The following is an 18,157-nucleotide window of genomic DNA, read 5'->3' on the forward strand; positions in this document are numbered from 1 at the left end:
TTAAGTTTGTGTGCTCCTCTTCACTGGCCCAGGGTTCACTGGTTTGGCTTCTTGGCATGGACCTACGAGCCGTGTTGTGGCAGGTGTCCCACACATAAAATAGAGGAAGATGGGCACAGATGTTAGCTCAGGGCCACTCTTCCTTAAAAAAAAAAAGATAAAGACACAACTTCCCTCACATTGACATTTCCTTAAGGATACGCATCTCTCCCTAGGCTAAGAAACGATTGCTGTGACCACTCAGCTCCAGACAACAGACCTGCTATCTGCTGTGTCCATTGAGACGGCAGACCCTGCTACCTGCTGTGTGAGTCACTGTGCTGTTCTGGCTAGGCAATCTCGTGACTGTCATAAAAGGGACATTCCTATCATATGTGATATGTGCTCTTTGAGGGTATATAACCACTCTGTACATCCCACTTCTTTCATGCCCTTCCTTCTTTGGGGAAGGAAGGCCCCGGGCTAGTCCTCAGATCTGGCTCATAATGAACTCATCCCAATTTTGATTTATGGATTGGTTATAGATTATTTGCGTCGACATTTCTAATATCATTCTTCTTCCTTTACAACACACCACCAATTAAGAGTGTGGACTCTGAGCCAGTCAGATTACAGGCCTAACCTTAGGTTAATTACATTATTTCTCTGTCCTCAATTTATCACCTGTTACATGGAGATAACAGTACATCCTCATATGACTGTTGTGAGGATGAAATGAGTTAATTAATGAGCATATAAGGTACTCAATAAACATTAGCTATTATCATTACTATCACCTCCCTGAGGTAATAATATCAAATAACTGTTATTTTAAGCACCCCTTTTGTGTCCGCTCATTTCATATAATTTCCCTTCTTAGACCCTCTCAGTCATTACTGCCCAGTGCCCTAAAGAATGATGAATGTTCAAAAATTCTTAACACTTTTATCAAATTTACTGAATTCCAAGGATTTCTTTTAAGACTCTTCTGATTTTTAAGAAAGATTGCCATTTACATAAATTATCATACAAATAAAAGGGTTTCAAAATAGAGAAATATAAAAGTCATTTCTCTAGTTCTAATTCTATTTAATTTTCTATAAATTTACTTGGATAGAATTAAGAAATAACTACTAAAACGTCTTATATATTAAATTGGAGTATTCTCATATACCATCTGAAGTCTTTTATTTTACTTTTCCAAAAAAAAGAGTAAGATTTTTCTAGATTCAGATCAAGCTAAAATTTTTTAGAGAGCATTGTTTAAGCCCTGTCAGTTCTTTGATGATCAAACAGAAATTAATCAATACAGTCCTTACTGTCTCATGAAGAATATAAACCTCTAATACTGAGATTCAAGACAAAGAAGATCTATTCTAATTGTAAATAGTGACTAACAGGGACCAGTTCCAAAGTTTGTCATAAAATGTTCTCTGTGAAATAATTTCCATTATAAAATTTGAAATATATTCCTGTAGGAAGGGGGAAAAGCCCCTCAATTTAAAACTTATGGCAGAGACGGAGGTAAGATGTACCCAAGGCCAAAACACACTTGTCATTTCTGCTTTAATATACTAAACGGTAATTCATTTTTCATTTTGAACATTGCATATAATTTCCCAGAATTTTTTTTTCACTTTTATCATCCCAGCTTCCTCACTTAACAAGCATTCACTGAAGGTATACCGAGTAGAGTACAACCAAGGTAAGATGAATACGATTATGTCCTGGTCCTCTGGGAGATTGGGAAGAAATTGTTCACTTCTCCAACAGAATCATTGTCTACAGTGATATACTTCACCTCAAAAATGTATCAACTTAAATACTTCAGACAAGAGGAAATGAATTAAATCTCTACTTGATTAATTTACTATTTAAAAAACCTCTACGTCAAGTTTGCATATAAAAAAGGTCAGTGGCAGTTCACCTATATTCTTAGAATCTCTGTCTGGGAAAAGTTGTTCCCTTCTGGTCGAATCTGAGGTTTTCAATATTCACTATAGATATTTATTATATAAAACTGGAGTCCAGAGGGTAGGTTGGTAGAGCCAACATTTTCATGTTATTATCTACACATTCATTTATACATTAATACACAATTATAAATGAATGTATTTAATTCAAAACTGTCTAGGGTTTTAAACACAGACCTAAATAATAGGGTAGCAGAGCCACCTAGTGGCCTCAAAAATTGGATGCTCCTTGGAATTTTCGTTCCATTGTTTTACATAAACATAAGCTTATCTTTTCACTAACAAAAATATTTATAATCCTTATGGACGGTGGGTCAAAGGGATTTTGGATCGGAGTACTGGAGTAAATGTTTGACATCATGAAACATCTATAAAGTATATTATGGGGGAAAGTAAAGAAAAAGAAAAACAAGTAAAGAGAATTTTAGCAAGTGATCACTTAATTTTCAAATTATTTTAATATGCCTAGCATAAAAGCATTAAACATTTTACAAATATTAGTTTATTAATATTCTAAAACAGTAATAAGATCTTCCATTTTAATATACTATATTGCTATATTAAATATTAAATAAACCATCTTCTTTTGCATAAAGGCATACAATCCAAAAAAAACAAAGGCTTCATTAGTAAATAGATTAAACCAAGGATCACGGATCACAAGCTATCTGGGAAGGAAAGGAAAAAAAGTCCAGCTTTTGAGATGTTAAACATTTAATGAAATGTGAGTGCAGCATCTCATCAACATTCGTGTTTCCACAACCAAGTCAGGCAGTCACTAGTGAGATGCTGGAGACCAAGGTCAGATCACAGAACACCTGGGCAACCCCACGGTTTTTCATGCTAAACCACAAAAGGCTCAGCATGCCGCTTGCTAAACTTCCCAAGAAATACAATATATACATCATAGACGTTTCGTGGTGTCATTTACTCCAGTAACCTAGCTCCAAAATTCCTTTGACCCAACATCACCCCTGAATCCACTAATCCTACTTACATTTTCAATGTCCTCCCTCTTTTCATGTGTTATTATCCTTCCTTATCTCGTTTACATTCCGTGGCAAATCAATAGACCTAGACGGACTCCTTGGCATACATTCCCTTTCCCTTCTCTGACGTGTTTATTCTCTTCACAAACCCCAAACTTTGTTAATCTCAACTCTCTGTCAGCTCCACACCGACACCTGTGCAGCTGAGCTTGACGTGGAGAAAATATGCAATCATGTTAATTTTTTCATTTAAATGAATTTAAATTCATTACAAGGGAGCCCCTAAAGTGGCCCAGGAATCCTACTGCATTTCCTAGTCTATTCACACCATCTCCTAACTATACCTTCTCCTCTCTCCTCAAATACCCCTATTCTCCCTCTCAGTTGATGACCCTGCTTTCTATTACTCTGGAGAAAAAGGGAAAAAATTAACAGAAGAAAACATTCAAAAGTTCATACCACCAAATTCAGTCACCCACCAGCATCTGTATCCGTATACTCCTGTTTCCACAGATGAACAGCCTAAACTACTGTCTTAGGCTAACTTCTCTTTTCTGTACAAGATGCCACCTCATCAACCAAGCAATTTGCCAAATCTCTCCTGCATCATCAATTTTTCCATTTCCACTGGATCTTTCCCATCAGAATACAAACATGCTTTACATTCTCCCAGGCTTAAACATAATCCACTCTTGATCCCACAGCCCTCCCCAGATACTGCCCCATTTCTCTCCCCCTTTATAGTACAGCTCCTCAAATGAGGAGTTAGCCAAATCCAAGGTCTCCGATTCTCCTCCCATTCTCTCTGAAACTGTTCTTAACAAATGACCTTCATATTGCTAACTACAGTGGTCATTTCTCAACTCACATCTTACTTGTATCATGAACAGTTGATCACGCCCTCTCATTTGAAAAACTTTCTTCTTGACTTTCAGGACGCCACACTCCACTGGCTTTCTCCTTGCCTCACTTCTCAACCTCCTTCGCTGGTTCCTGCTATTTTTCCTGGTAGATGAATGTTGATACGTCCAAGGGCTCAGTCTTTGATGCTATTTTCTATCTATACTTTGTCCTTTGGTGCTAACATCCTATCTCATGGTTTTAAGTCTTTCTGTAGTTTGACAACTCCCACATTTGTTTCTCCTGCTAGATCTCTCCCCAGAACTCCATACTCATATATCAAACTCCCTACTCAACAATTCCACTTGGATGCCTAAAAGGCATCTCAAACTTAACGTGTACAAAAATGTGCTTCTGAGAACTCCTCCTTCCAAACCTGCTACCCCTGAGGCATCCTCATCTCAGCAAATAATCAAAAAACCTTGAAGTCATTTTTCTCATATCCCATATATCCCTTTCTCTTATATCCTATATCTAATCTGTCATCAAATACTGTCAGCTCTATCATAAAAATAAATCCAGAATAAATCATTTATTTCCTCCACTAGTACCACTAAGCCAAGACCATTCCCTCATTTGTATCATAGCCTAACTGGTTCCCCTGCTCCAACCCTATCCCCACCACTACTCTGATTCTTCTCAACAGAACTCTGAGAGAGAATGTGTAAAACCGAAATCAGATCACCTCACTTCTCTACTCAAAACTCTCCAATGGCTATCAAGCTTACACCAAAAAACCTAAAAACTGCACAACAACTTATAAGGCCTTGGGTAGCCTGCTATTACCTTTCTAACTTCACTTCCTACTTGCTTACCCCACTCCAATCAAATTGGTCTCATTTTTGTTCCTTGAACATGCCAAGTATATGAGTGATCGATTGCTGAATAACAAGTTATCCCAAACTCTACTGAATTAAAACAATATTTATTATCTGACACACTTTCTGTAGGTCAGGAATCCAGATATGGCTTGGCTGGCTTCTCTGCCTCAGTGTCTCTCACAGGCTGCAGTCAACAGCTGGGGCTGTCGTCGTCTCAAGGCTCGACTCGTTAAGGATCCCCTTGCAAGCTCACTTACCTGGCTGTTGACAGGATTCAGTTCTTTGTGGGCTATTAGTCTGACAGCTTCAGTTCCTTACTGGATGCTGGCCAGAGGCCACTGTTTGTTCCTTGCCACATAGGCCTCTCCAAAATAGCAGCTTGCTTCATCAACGCAAGCAGCAAATCAGGGTCCTTTATAAACTAATCTCAGAAGTGACGTCTCATCACTTTGCCACTCAAGGGATGGGGATTACATAAGGAAGAGGGGAAGATGAGGTGGGGATCACTGGGAGCCTTGTAAAAGGCTGCCTACTCCACAGGCATAGGAAATATAGTCTATGCTATGAAATACCATGAACAAAAATAGGAAGGAGCTTGCTAAGTGTAACATAAATTGTAGTGTGGCCAGGGATTAGGAAGTGGAGCTGATCATCACTGGGGAAGCCATTACAGTTCTGGAGCAAGTGACTAACATGCAGAAAATGCTACTTCAGGAAATTTAACCTTTCAGGAATATACTCAGTTGATTGGAAAAGGGGAGTTAGAAAAGTAGGCAGACAGCTCAGACATGTCTTAGATGAGAGTTATGACAATAGAGAAAAGGAAAGGAAAAGGTAAATACAAAAAATAATTGTAAGAAAGTTTATAATGTGGCAACTGCAGAAATCATTAGTGCTGTTCACTGATATTCTGATTCTCCTCCTTCTAAGCACACGGTAGGGTTCCATTTCCCCACCCTTTTGAAATTAGCTGTGGCCACGCAACTTGCTTTGGTCCAAGAAATATGAGGCAATATGACAAGCAACACTTCAGAACAGAAGCCTTTAAGAACAAGGGTGTGACTCTCCACCTTCCTTTCTCCCTTCACATTGCCTAGAAACATTACAAATGGTGATGGTCTCACTAGCCTGAGTCTCTAAACTGGGCAAGAGTATGACAAGAAACAAACCTTTGTTGTTTTAAGCCATAAAGATTCTGGATTGTTTGTAACTTCAACACAACCTCACCCGTTCTGACTGTGGCCGTTTTGCCTTGTGTCAACAAATTTTTATATTCCCTTTTAAAAGATGGAGCTTAATTTCCCTCCCTTTTTGTGAGAGCTGGAATTAATAACTCACTTCTAACAAATGTCTAACTTCTCAGACTAGGTCATAAAGAGCATCGGGACTTCCCCTCTCGGACAACTCGCCTTGGGGGAAGCCAGCAGCCCTATCATGAGGACACTCAACCAGCCTCATGGAAATCCACGTGCTGAGGAAACGAGGCCTCCTGCCAGCAGTCAGCATTAACTTGCCAAGCTTGTGGGGGAGCCACCTTGGCAGAGGATCCACAGCCCCAGACAACATCCTCACTGCAACCTCAGGAGATACACTGAGACAGTGAAGCTGCTCTTGGATTCCTGAACCACAGAAATTATGTGAGATAATAAATGCTTATTGTTTTAAACCACCACGCTTTAGGTTAATTTGATACACAGCAAAGATAACCAATACATTCACTAATACAGATATACGTTAAACAGAAAATGAAGACTAGGAAGACATCAAAGTTGACTCCTAGGCTTTGAGCTTTGAATAATTTGGAAAAATTGTGATATCACTGACTATAAGCTAATCAATTCCATTGTAGTTTTGAGGCAAGGCCACGTCTGCTCAATAAACATTTGCTGGAGTCTTGTAAATGTTTTAACAAGTGAACAAAGTGTTCAAAACTGAAAAGAATATTCCAGTACAGACAGGGGAGAACTCTCATCTCCTCTCTTCTAGACAGTATACCTTTATTACAGTTTTCTGAACAGCAGGATCACATCGCTAGTACACACTGACTGCAAGTTTAGTTTCCCTAAGTATTTTAAAATGCAAATACGCCCATAGGCTATTACTTGGCTATATTTGCTCCCATTCATCTCAACATTCACATGAGAGATGTCAGTTATGTTGATTTTGTTTCTAATTATTACCATAGTTTCTATACTGAAACCACAAGAGGAAAAAGGAAACAGAGTAGACAGAAGCAACATAGCCAAGAAGAACGAGTTTTCTATAATGAGCTGAGCTGTTTCTGTTCATGTATCAAATGCAGAATGGAAATATTATCCTGTCATCATTTTATCAGTTCTAACAGCTTCATCTTGTATTCTACCTTTAAAATCCCTAAACCAACCTTTATTTACAATCAATTTTTAATTCTTCTTTTACCACATTCTCTCTCATGAGTATTCTAAGTCTCAAAGATTTGGGTTGAATAGTGACTAAATTCATCAGGTTTGATTTCAAATCTCCACAAATTTAGAAATATTGCCATCTCAGAGACAGCTGTCACACTGATAGTAGATGGAAACCATCAGTAAAGCACCACTTGTCTTAAAATGAAAATACAACAGACTACAAAGTTATAATTGCTTTTTTTAAGCTTTATTTTAATAGTTTGATTTACAGAAAAGTTGTTAATATGGTATAGGGAGTTCCCACACACACCTCATCCAATTTCCCCTCTTGTTAATATCTTACAATACCATGTACATCTGTCACAACCAAGAAACCAACATTGGCACATTACTATTAACTAAATTCCACACTTCATTCAGATTTCACTAGTTTTCCATTAATATCCTTTTTCTGCTTAAGCATCCCAGCCAGGATGCCACATTACATTTAGTCATCATGTCTCGTCTCTTCTGGTGTGACAATTTCACAGACTTTTCTTTTCATGACCATGACAGTTTTGAGTACCAGTTAAGAAATGTGTAGGATGTCCATCAATTTGATTTCCTCTGATATTCTTCTCATGTTTAGACTTAGGGCTTTAGGGAAAAATAACACAGAGGGAGGAGAAGCGTTCTTCTCATCACATCTTATCAGGGTACAACACTATCAAAATGATTTATCACTGATGTTAACATTGATCATCTGGCCTAGGTAGCGTTTGCTGGATTGATCCACTATTATGTTATGCTTTCCCCCTCTTGCCTTATCCTACCCTTTGAAGCAAGTCACTAAGCACAGCCCACACTCGAGTTAGTACTGGGGTAGGGAAGGGGGATTAACTCCACCTCCTAGAGAGAAATGGCTTTTTAAAATATAAAACTTTCTCAATTCCAGAAATATATATTGCATACCTCAAAGCATCCAATAATGCAATTGAGTGCTCATTTAACGCAAGTCACTATGCTAGGCACCTCAAATAAGAGACACAATCCTTCACCACAAGTTTATAAGATAATAAAGATTCCACAAGAAAAATGCAAGTTAAGTACTATAGCGTACCAAAAAGGGAAAAATCAAATTCAGCTGGAGTAACGAAAAAGTTTCATAGAACAAGTAATATTTAAGTAAAGAATTCAAAGCTGAGTACAATTTTGACAAATATAAATAGTTGGGAAGATATTAAAATTCAAGATGGAGAAGAGAGCATTACAAAAAATGCAGGCATATACATACACACACACTCTCATTCACTGATGTTTTAGCCCCTTAACCTAATGGAAGCATTCATTTAAAAATCTTCAGTAAAACTTTATAGCTTAGCATAAGTGGATGGTGTATGGGCTGGATTGTGCCTAAATTCATGTTGAAGTCCTAATCCCCAGTATCTCAGAATATGACTCCATCTGGATACAGCGTCTTCAAAAAGGTAATTAAAGGTAAATGAGGTCTTTAGGACAGGCCCTAATCCAATATGACTGGTGTCCTTGTAAGAGGTTAGGATACAGACAGGTACAGCGGGAAGCGGATGTGAAGACACAGGCAGAAGGCCACCTACAGGCCAAGGGGGTAGGACTCAAGAGAAACCAAGCTGTGGACACCTCATCTCAGACTTCCAGCCTCCAGAATCGTGAGAAAATAAATTCCTGTTGTTTAAGCCACCCAGTCTGTGGTATTGCTATTACAGCCCTGGCAAAGTAATACGGATGCAGAGTGAGAGATTCTAAATGGTCTAATTTGGCAAAAGTCCCCACGTGATTCGGTACTGAAGCCTTGCTATTGAATGGTTCTGCTGGTTAGTGAGATGCAGCGAGAAAATAAGAGGGTGTGATAAGGGCAGCCTTGGAAACAGCTCTGGTTCTTTCAAGTTACATTTCCTATAAACTTGTCCATTCCAAGACTAACCATAATAGCAACTTTTGCTCTTATTAAATTCGTTCTCCCCCCTAAAAAAGTACGCAGTGATTTCATGAAGCTTCTGTGGGTCTCTGCTGTGGCACGTTAGTCACCAGACCTGTGAGACCACCTTCCCTGAGCAACTGCTGCAACGTACCGCCCCCAACGGTCCACAAGGTAAAAGCTTCACCTGGATCCTTTGTGTTGCATATCGGAGAAAAACATAAAGAGAAATAGAAAAGAAATTTAGCAGCATTTAAGCAGCACGTGTCTAAGACTAAACCTACTCCTAAACGTTGCACGCCACCGCACAAGCGGCCGCTCGGCCTGTCCTGACTGCAGCCGGCCCTTTCTCTGACAATTGTGTTTACACAGCCTTTTGGCGAGGCTTTCAGCATCGAGTGCAAATATTCCCAAGATATTTGACCAAAGACACCAAGACACAAACACTGAGAGCCCACTCTCGACACCTGCGCTCAGGAGCAGCAATTTCAGCGAAGACGGAGACGCGGAGCGTGGATCAGCACAGACCAAAAAAAACAGCCAGTTCCGTAAAACTTAACCCACGGAAAGATTAAGAAGCGGAGAACTGAGGCACCTGGCGCTCCGGAGACAACGGTGACTTTAGAAGCTTAGAACAAGAACAAACGGGAAAAAGCACAGACTTCCCACCTCGCTCAGGAAACCGGCGCTCGCCAGCGCCTGGATTTCAAGGTCTCGCGAGAAGTTTTTCGTTTTTTGCCCCCCGGTGTGCGCATGCGTCTGAATCGGAGGCCAGGCGCGCTGTCTGAACATAGAGCATGCGCCAGGAGGTGGGGACGACGCTGACAGGAGGGAGGGGCCATCTGGAAGGAGGTGGCCAACGGAAGGGGCGGAGCTGTGCCGGGGGGCGGGGCGGAGGGAGAAGTCCTGTGGGCCCCGCCCCCCGCGGCGCGTCCCCGGAATAGCGTCAGCGGCAGTATAAGAGAGCGTGCGCGGGCGGACACGGCCTTTCACATCCGGGAGGCGTTGAGTGCGGGTGAAAGTTCGAGGTCGTGTTCGCGCGCTAAATGATGATTGGGACAGAACTTTTTCGCCTAGTGACAATGCAGGAGATTCAAGAGTTGTGTAGTGATAGATTGTGGTCGGCTTTGAAAGCCTCTGGGTTCGGAAGCCTCAGCGGACTTACGGGTTCATTAGGTCGCGCGGCGGCCACGTGCAGCCCTGGGCGCTGAGTGGAGGCCGAGCGCGGGCCTCGGGCGCAGGTTCAGTGTCCGGATGGCTCCGGGAAGAAAGTCATTAGTTTCACTCTCTGTCACGTGGCCATCTTCAGTCTACGCCGCCGCTGTTACATAGCAACAGCGCGTGCTGATTCCCGCCACGGTTTGATCCAGCTGGTGAGTAGTACCTGTAGTTGTCTTTGCTGATCAGTTCTGGGATTGTGAATCTCCATGTGTCTTTGGGACCTGTCAGCTGTGGCAGTCTCCCTTCCTAGCCATGGAAGAGCATATTCTTGTTTATTGGCAAAGCTGTCACCATTTAATTGGTATCAGATTCTGACTTGCACAAGTAACATTCACTTGTAAAAATCTGGAGGGTGCTGGGTTATTGGGCGTACATCTAACTAGTGTTCAAATGTTCCTAGGAAGCTGAACTGATGGTTCCGATGAGTGATGGGAAACAACCAGGTACGTTCCTTTGTACTCATATTTCGGAGTTAATCTGAAACTTTTAGTGCTAAGGGATTGGAATGCCAAAACTGGCCCATTTTGCTGGCATTTTTGTAGTCTGAAAGACTAAAGGGCCAGCTGAGTAGAAAGTAGAAATCGTTGCTACGATCTCAGCACGGTGAAGTAAATACACGGACCAGAGTTTTCTAAAGCTGATTTTCTTCTCTTGCAGGTATTAGATCCAAAGTGATGGGTGGAAACTTAAATAGCATCCTGCCGTGCACTGTCATGCATGATTTTAAATCTCAGCAGCTCGGGGATTGAGTGTGGTGAAATGTCTATTTTCAATATAAGCATGAATGTTACCTTTAAGTATGGTATTTAAGTAGAATAAGTGAGTGCTTCCTTGTTATAATTAAATAAAATGCTTGGTTCATCCGGATAATCAGTGTTCCCTGACTGAATAATTAATAGTGGGAAAGTCAGTCACAAATAATAGTAATAGTAAACAGACTGTCTCCCTGTCTACTGTTAGGAGCTCATGTGGAGGTAACATGAAGATTGTTGTAAGGTATCACAGCATTTGGGGAAAACTTACGCATAAAAACCAGTTTACCACTAAGGGAGAGAGCAGTCTTTTTATACCACAAAAGATTAAGGCAACTAGGCAACTATAGAAGGTGCAAAGCTAGGCACTTTATTTACACAAATGTGCACTGAACACTCATGTCTTTTAAAGGTCGCACTTAAGGTTTAACAAGGAAAAACAGCTACAATAAAGGCATATTTTATGGACCCACTATTCTACTTCGGGGTTGAGCAAATTGTAGGCCACCTGTCAACTGTCCGTCCTTAAAGTTTGCCGATCTCTGGTCTGGGTAAAATTTCAGTGTGTTGCTTGCACCAGCACTGGAGTTCAATGATAAGGGCAGCCTGTAAGAAAGTTGCAGTAAAGATACATTTTTCCCACGTGTATCGCACAATTTTCCCAAGCCGTTGTACATGTATGTGCTGTCGTTGTCTCTGGATGTAAATGCTTAAAAAGTTCCTTTATCAAAATCATGAGCTTTTAAAAAAGTCTGCTGCTATTTCTACCTGACGTAGCATTGCAGTTCTGCAAAGTGGTAAACTGTAAAGCACCTGTAGGTCAGCACCAATTTTTTACAAAGCTGAGGATTCACAAAAAAGACATTTTGATGCAGAAGGTTAAAGTTCCTCCTTGGCGACTTAGCCACTCAAGAGTCACTTGCACCGTTAATCCTAAAGTTCAGGCCAACCTCTTCACCTCTTTATGCTTCTATCCCTTGGATATGAGTCTTTAAACTAGCTGGGATTTGGGGAAGGGCTCGATATTGGCAGTCATTCTCATATGTGGTATGGATTGCTGCAGTATCGTGAGGGGCATACCTTTTATATTTGGACAAAGATTTTGCATTGCTGCCCAGAATGTCCTTGAAGGGTGCATGGTAAGCAACTCTGGGAGGTAGAGGGAAAACTTGCCTTTAGACTGGAGAACTGTGGGGGAAGAATACCATTGTCAGCATTGGGACTCTTCTGGAGTTTGGAGTCATAGCCTTTAACCAGCTGTCTCCGTTTGCCCTCTAAAACTAGGAATGCCATAAAGTCTTAGCGGCCTTTTATAAATCAACATGAAGTGCATAGCCACTTAATGCAGTGCCTAACATAACTGGTGTGAATTAAATCAGTTGAAACAAATAGTTATTCAGAGCTTTTCCCCACTATGTAGGCGGGGAAAGCACTTTTAATGGTGTATTTCTATTAAATGGGACTGTACCTGGATAGTCTTAGAAATCTACAGTTTGAAGTCAATTACCAGAAAGTTGCAGTAGATGGCACTCTTATATCATTGTCCAGAAAACAATGGAGCATGATGCTAAGTTAACGTTTCTTATTTTACCAAGTTACCGGTTTGAAGTAGTTAAAAGTAATGAGTAATGTTAAATAAGGTGGATAAGTTACATGGTTCATCCAACAACTTGAAGGCATTCTTTACTGTGTTACCAGGAATTCAAATTTTGCTGGTAACATACACAGGTAGCTAGGCGTGTTTTTCTCTGGTTGCCATTCATTCAGGAATGTATTGTGACTGATCTTATTCCAGTCTAGGTTTATCATGGAATTCTTTATTTTTTGGCCCTCGGTTTCCCCACTTGACAAAGGCTACAGAGATAGATGTGTGAAGATATCTTGTCAGCCTTTCGAAAAGAATCTGAGCTTAAAAATTACATAAACAGTGCCACTCTGAGTGTAGTAAAGGGCATTTTTATGTTAAATGTGGGCACTTAATATGAATCCATACACCATGTTCAATTCTAAGGAGTTCTCAATCCAAATAAATGAAAACACTTCTCTACACAGTGTATATTAATCTCTGGAGAATGCTGAGAAATAGGCAGAAGAGATAAATAAGGCTCAGGTGAGAGTAAAGAAGAGCATCTCCAGTGAAACTAATTTGAGTAGGCAAATGCTAGTTAAGGATAATCAGTATTACACTGAGGTGTCTGTAACCAGAAATGTTCACAAATTCTCAGAAGCAGCAAAGGGGTACACAATTTTTGTCACAACACAAAGCAGAATCGTGCATCTCAGTCTCTGTCAGTTATCATCTCTGGCTGAGTGCTAATAGTGGAAGCTGAAAATTTTCCAACAGATTCTTTAAATACTATTTTCTCTTGAGGTTTCCATGAATTAAAGTTTGGTGACACTTTTTATCCAAGGTACAAAGGCTGAGACTTTGGTATAAACACCAGGCGAATCTTTGACTCCACAGCCATACCCCCAGGAGGTCACCCCGTACACAACCCAGGTCTCTCCTGGCCGTTCACACATGAGTGGTCCTCCACTGTCTCCCTGGCAGCTGTCCGCACGTTTGTGTTCAAGGAGGTTTCCAGCACAGAGCATCCTTCCTGTAAACCGACCCTTGTAACGTTCCTCACAAAACCTCTTGGGAAGTAAGGGGATGGCAGCTTGCTGCAGAGTTCTTGAATAGGCTCGTCCTGTCAGACGACATACCTGAGTTAGATTCCAGCTACAGATCTTACAGAAAAGAGCTACATTTAACAGTTTAATGAACATTTAATAGTCTTGAAATGGAAAGCCCTATGGTGGCATTAGTGTAGTTTAAATGAGTGATAACTAAATGGTAAATAATGGCATTAGCTGCCTTTTTTAGTGTTTGTACTTAGCATACTCTTACCCGTCACTCATCTATTTCTCAGTACTGAATTTTTTGAGAGCATTTGTGCAGGCTTTTAGTATTTGAATTCTGTATATTAAAAAGCTGAGGATGCATTCATGCTGGTTTTGCATTAACATTCCCCTAAGATTCATCTACTTCATTGAATTTTGAGAATTAATAAGCATATGAAAGTGGGAACTATTCTAAATAGAAACGTGGTATTTCATAAAGATGATTCAGAAACAACACATTCCTGTATACAGACTGGCTTAGGTTTAACCACTGGATGTTAGTGTCCCCTATTCCCTGGTAAGCTGCTCAGTCTTTATTTAGTGGCTACAATGTATAATAGAGTGTCCTCCATGACAGCCTTTTCTTGGATCTAACTCCCACCATTATTGCCTGATCCTAAATACTCATCTGGAATAATTCATCCATAATAATACACATTCTGTGAAATATACGTCCTTAGTCATTTCTGTTCAGCTGTGGTGTCTACAGGAAGGTGACTGACCTTCCTGATGAAGTGATCATAATTCTAACAGGTATATTTAGCCTTAGAGAGCTGATTTGCCTCATCCTTCAGCAGGGTGTGCTGAGAAGGCATTTACTCCCTGTCATCCAGGAAATGCTTCCTCTTTACGGTTTATCTCAGGATTGGTCCCAGTGCTTTTTCAGTATTCTATACGTACTACAGGTGTTCTACATTTTGCTGCAATGAAATAGGATAAGTCTAAAGTCCAGAGTTAATGTAGCATGGGATAAAATGAACACAAATGTTTATATTTAGTAAATGAAACCTTATTGAAATTATCACCTGTAGAAATACTTAACATGATGCTCTTTACAAGAGTAGAATTATCAGTGTAATTATTTTTGATGGAGAGCAGTCAACCTTTCATTTCTCCTTATTCAGGAGTCATTTGTGAATCAAGCACCTAATCCAGGCGAAACCTAGCTCTTTTGTTTCAAGAACCATCCTAAGCAAACACTAGCTGATAGATGCTGATTTAACTACAGCAAGACAATACAGAAGGCTGTTTGCCTGAGAAGAGCGTAAACTGAACACTATTGCTGGGGATTGAGAGGTGGGAAGAATGGGAAAGCAGGGGATGAAACAGAAACTTGAGTGGGTTGGATCCCTCCACTTCAACCTCAGCAGCTCTGCTTTTGTCGTGCATATTTAGAAATTCTCCCTAAGATTTAGTTTGATAAAGGGCTCCATTACAAAAAAACCATCAAACACCAAAGCCCTTTGCTGGGGTAGCTACATCAAGGTCTTGGGAAAGCTTTTTAAAATAGAGACAGCCAGGCCCAATCTCTTCTGTCACCTCACTAGTCTGGGGAACTAAAAGTAAGAGGATTCTCTACCCCTTAAACTCCACAGGCAACTGAGTTATGTCAGTTTGTGCTAAAGTTCTAATCTGAATCCATTATACATACATGCATCTCACACTTGGCAGAATTTCTGAACAACTAAGCCTGAACCCGTTCAAAATTTACTACCCATTGTACGTCAAATGTACAGATCATCCCAGACACAAGAAGGTGCCCAGATGTGATTTGCTCCTTTGTATGATTTCCAATACCTGTGTCTCCCCATCCTGTTACGTAACAGTTGGAGGCAGTTTTCTGTGGCCTCTCTCTCCGGAATGGCAAACAGGCTGGCAGAACATGACTGCTGAATCTGGCACACTGCTCTTCTGGTCCTCGTAGTCTGATGAGGGCAATGTCGTAGTCACTGCTGTCTGGTCGATAGTCCGGGTGAATCACAATTTGTTGAACTCCAATTTCCTCTTCAAACTCCTCCGGCACCAGAGTGTGGTAATCCCCAACCCGAACAGCGTAGTTCCTAGTGCTGTTACCATACCTGAGAGGCAGAGAGAGCTAATGAGAGGCTTGTTTCAAATGCTGGAGACGTAATTGTCAGCAAGGAACGTTAACAGGGATACCGTGAGCCTTTCTTCCAAATCATTAGCCCCCTTGGTAAAGTTAACCTTTGTTTCCATTTCTCCAACCCCACTGCTAAAGGTACTAGAAACCGAGAGTCAACACTTCTTTTCTTCCTTTGTTTCACTATTTAGTCCAGGTTACCATCTATTTTCTGAGAAGGAGCAAATGTGGAGGATGAATGGAAAATAAGGGCTAATCGTTAACCTCTCATTTCCCTACCAATTGAAAAAGGATCAAAACAGGTACAATAGTATAGGGCAAAATTATTGTCCTGTATTTGCTGTCTTGGCTCTTCTGTCATTTCCAAGGTTGTTAGTTCATCAGGGAGCTCCACGAGGGCAGAAACCAGGTCCAATCTTTGAACCCCTCAGAGCATTCAGCCCCATCCACTTTACTCCCCTTTCCTGTGAACGAATGCAAACCAAAGCTCTCTTTTCAGGGCAACATATATTCATTATATTCTCTCATTTCTTTAGATCTTTGCTCAAATGTCACCTCAATGAGACCTACTTTGACGCTCGTATGTAAAATTGCAGTCCACCCTTCCTTGTCCTCTCATCCTCCAGCACTCCCAGTGTTCTTAATCTGCCCTACTTTTCTCTTTTCTTTTCTTTTTTTAGCATTGACCACTTTTGGCAGATAAAAGGAAAGGATTGAGAGGTTTTGCAAGAGTGATTGTGGTATCTCTGGATGTAAGAAGGGAAGTCATAAGCAGAGATGGAAATGAAAACACTAGTGGAGTCAAAGGATTAAAGTCCAGTGGGGTTGAAGGATTGCAGGGCTGTAAAACTGTAAAGATAGGCGGCAGTAAAGTATGAGATGCTTGAAATCAGAATTTCAGAAGCGTGTAGTATCTGGGGAATTGGCGGCCTGGGTCTCCCGTTGGGAGTGGGTGGCTGAGATGAAGTGGAGACCATGCTCACTGAGTGAGGAAGTTAGGGAACTAAAAGGGAAAGGTGTTGAAAACTAGGTCATTAAGAAGGTCGTCAGCAGTGGCAGAAGGGGAAGTGAGCGAGGTGCTGAAATCCTCAGTGAGAAGGCGGAAGTAACCAGAAGGTGGGTCACGTCATGTCTTCTAGGCCAGTACTCAACTGGGGACAGTTTGCACCCTAGATGACATTTGGCAATGTCTGGAGACACTTTTGGTTGTCACAACTGGGGTGTGTCTGTGTGTGTTGCGGGCATCTAGTGAATAGAGGACCACGCACAGGACAGCCCCTTAGAACAAAGAATTATCTAGCTCCAAATGTCAGTAGTGCTGAGGCTGGAACTCTGCTCGAGGCAGATGTATCAGAATCAAGGTATGTTGGTTGAAAAACAGGCTGAGAGCTCTCAGTTAGTAAATGTTGTTGTTTCTATTTTAATTGAATAGTCTCTCATGGAAAAAGTCATATACATTAAAAATATACGTTCATTCACTGAATCAGCAAACGTGCTGCATTCCTGCTTAACGGGGCTTCGCGGTTCTAGGTGGTTCACATTGATCAGTGAACAGTAACAGATGCAGATTCTTGCCCTTGAATACCTTTTATTCACAGCAGGGGGAGACAGAGAATAACATGCATAATAACGACTAAGTTAGAAATGTTTCATAAATCTTTGGAATGGAATTTAAGAAATTATCTTAAACTTCACTGTCCAGTACAGTAGCCACTAGCCACATGTGGCTGCTGGAGCACTTGGAATGTGGTTAGTCTGAATTGAGATGTGCTAGAAGCATACAGCATGTACAGGATTTCGAATACTTAGTATGAGAAAAAGAGTATTAAATATAGCATCTCGATAGATAATATCAAATATCTCAAGTTTTATATTTTGCAGTGATAATATTTTGGATATACCAAGTTAAATAAAATATACTATTTCATGTGTTTGGTTATCTTTTAATGTGGCTACTAGGAAATTGAAAGTTACATATATGAGTTGCGTTTGTGGTTCACATTACATTTCTCCTAGACAGCAGTGGTCTAGAGAAACAGTTTGTCATAAACTGGGCATCTGAGTTTATTATATTTCTTTAATGCAGTCTCTTATGTTGCTTCAACTTTTAAGCTTGCATTATGAGACTCCCTTCATATGTCAACTTTTTATATCCTTTCAGATAATTACACATTACTGTTCAACCTAAAAAAAAAGTTCTAGTGCAACAATATTTTCCGTTCTTTGAAAAAGAGCTGTGACACTTGGCTAAAATAATCCTTGCATCTAAACTGGCTGTTAAATATATTCTACATTCTTTAAAAATTGGGTCTTCAGGCACTGGCCCGATGGCACAACAGTTAAGTTTGCATGTTCTGCTTCAGCAGCCCAGGGTTCACCAGTTCAGATCCCGGGTGTGGACCTACACACTGCTTGTCAGGCCATGCTGTGGCAG

At 40.7% G+C, this 18,157-nt stretch overlaps 1 protein-coding gene, 1 long non-coding RNA gene and 1 other non-coding gene across 4 annotated transcripts in view; 2 read left to right on the forward strand and 1 right to left on the reverse strand.

Moving 5' to 3' along the window:
* The first annotated feature begins 9,977 nt into the window (after positions 1-9,977).
* Positions 9,978-11,073, forward strand: LOC124237441 (uncharacterized). The gene is made up of 3 exons (XR_006888004.1): positions 9,978-10,358; positions 10,607-10,649; positions 10,864-11,073. It is a non-coding gene; the product is annotated as an uncharacterized LOC124237441 (long non-coding RNA).
* On the forward strand, positions 10,409-10,539 carry LOC124237717 (small nucleolar RNA SNORA24). The gene has a single exon (XR_006888100.1). It is a non-coding gene; the product is annotated as a small nucleolar RNA SNORA24 (small nucleolar RNA).
* Positions 11,074-11,307: 234 nt separating the features above from the next.
* Positions 11,308-18,157, reverse strand: part of PRSS12 (serine protease 12) — a 71,077-nt gene continuing 64,227 nt past the window's right edge. For both annotated transcript variants that reach the window (XM_046657065.1, XM_046657066.1), the window contains 2 exons: positions 15,420-15,700; positions 11,308-13,648 (listed from right to left, as the gene is read on the reverse strand). In XM_046657065.1, coding sequence (XP_046513021.1) covers positions 13,341-13,648; positions 15,420-15,700 — 589 coding nt within the window. In that variant the 3' untranslated portion in view covers positions 11,308-13,340. The remainder of the gene's footprint in view (positions 13,649-15,419; positions 15,701-18,157) is intronic.

The sequence above is a fragment of the Equus quagga genome, chromosome 3, assembly GCF_021613505.1.
Source record: "Equus quagga isolate Etosha38 chromosome 3, UCLA_HA_Equagga_1.0, whole genome shotgun sequence".
Lineage (NCBI taxonomy): Eukaryota > Metazoa > Chordata > Mammalia > Perissodactyla > Equidae > Equus > Equus quagga.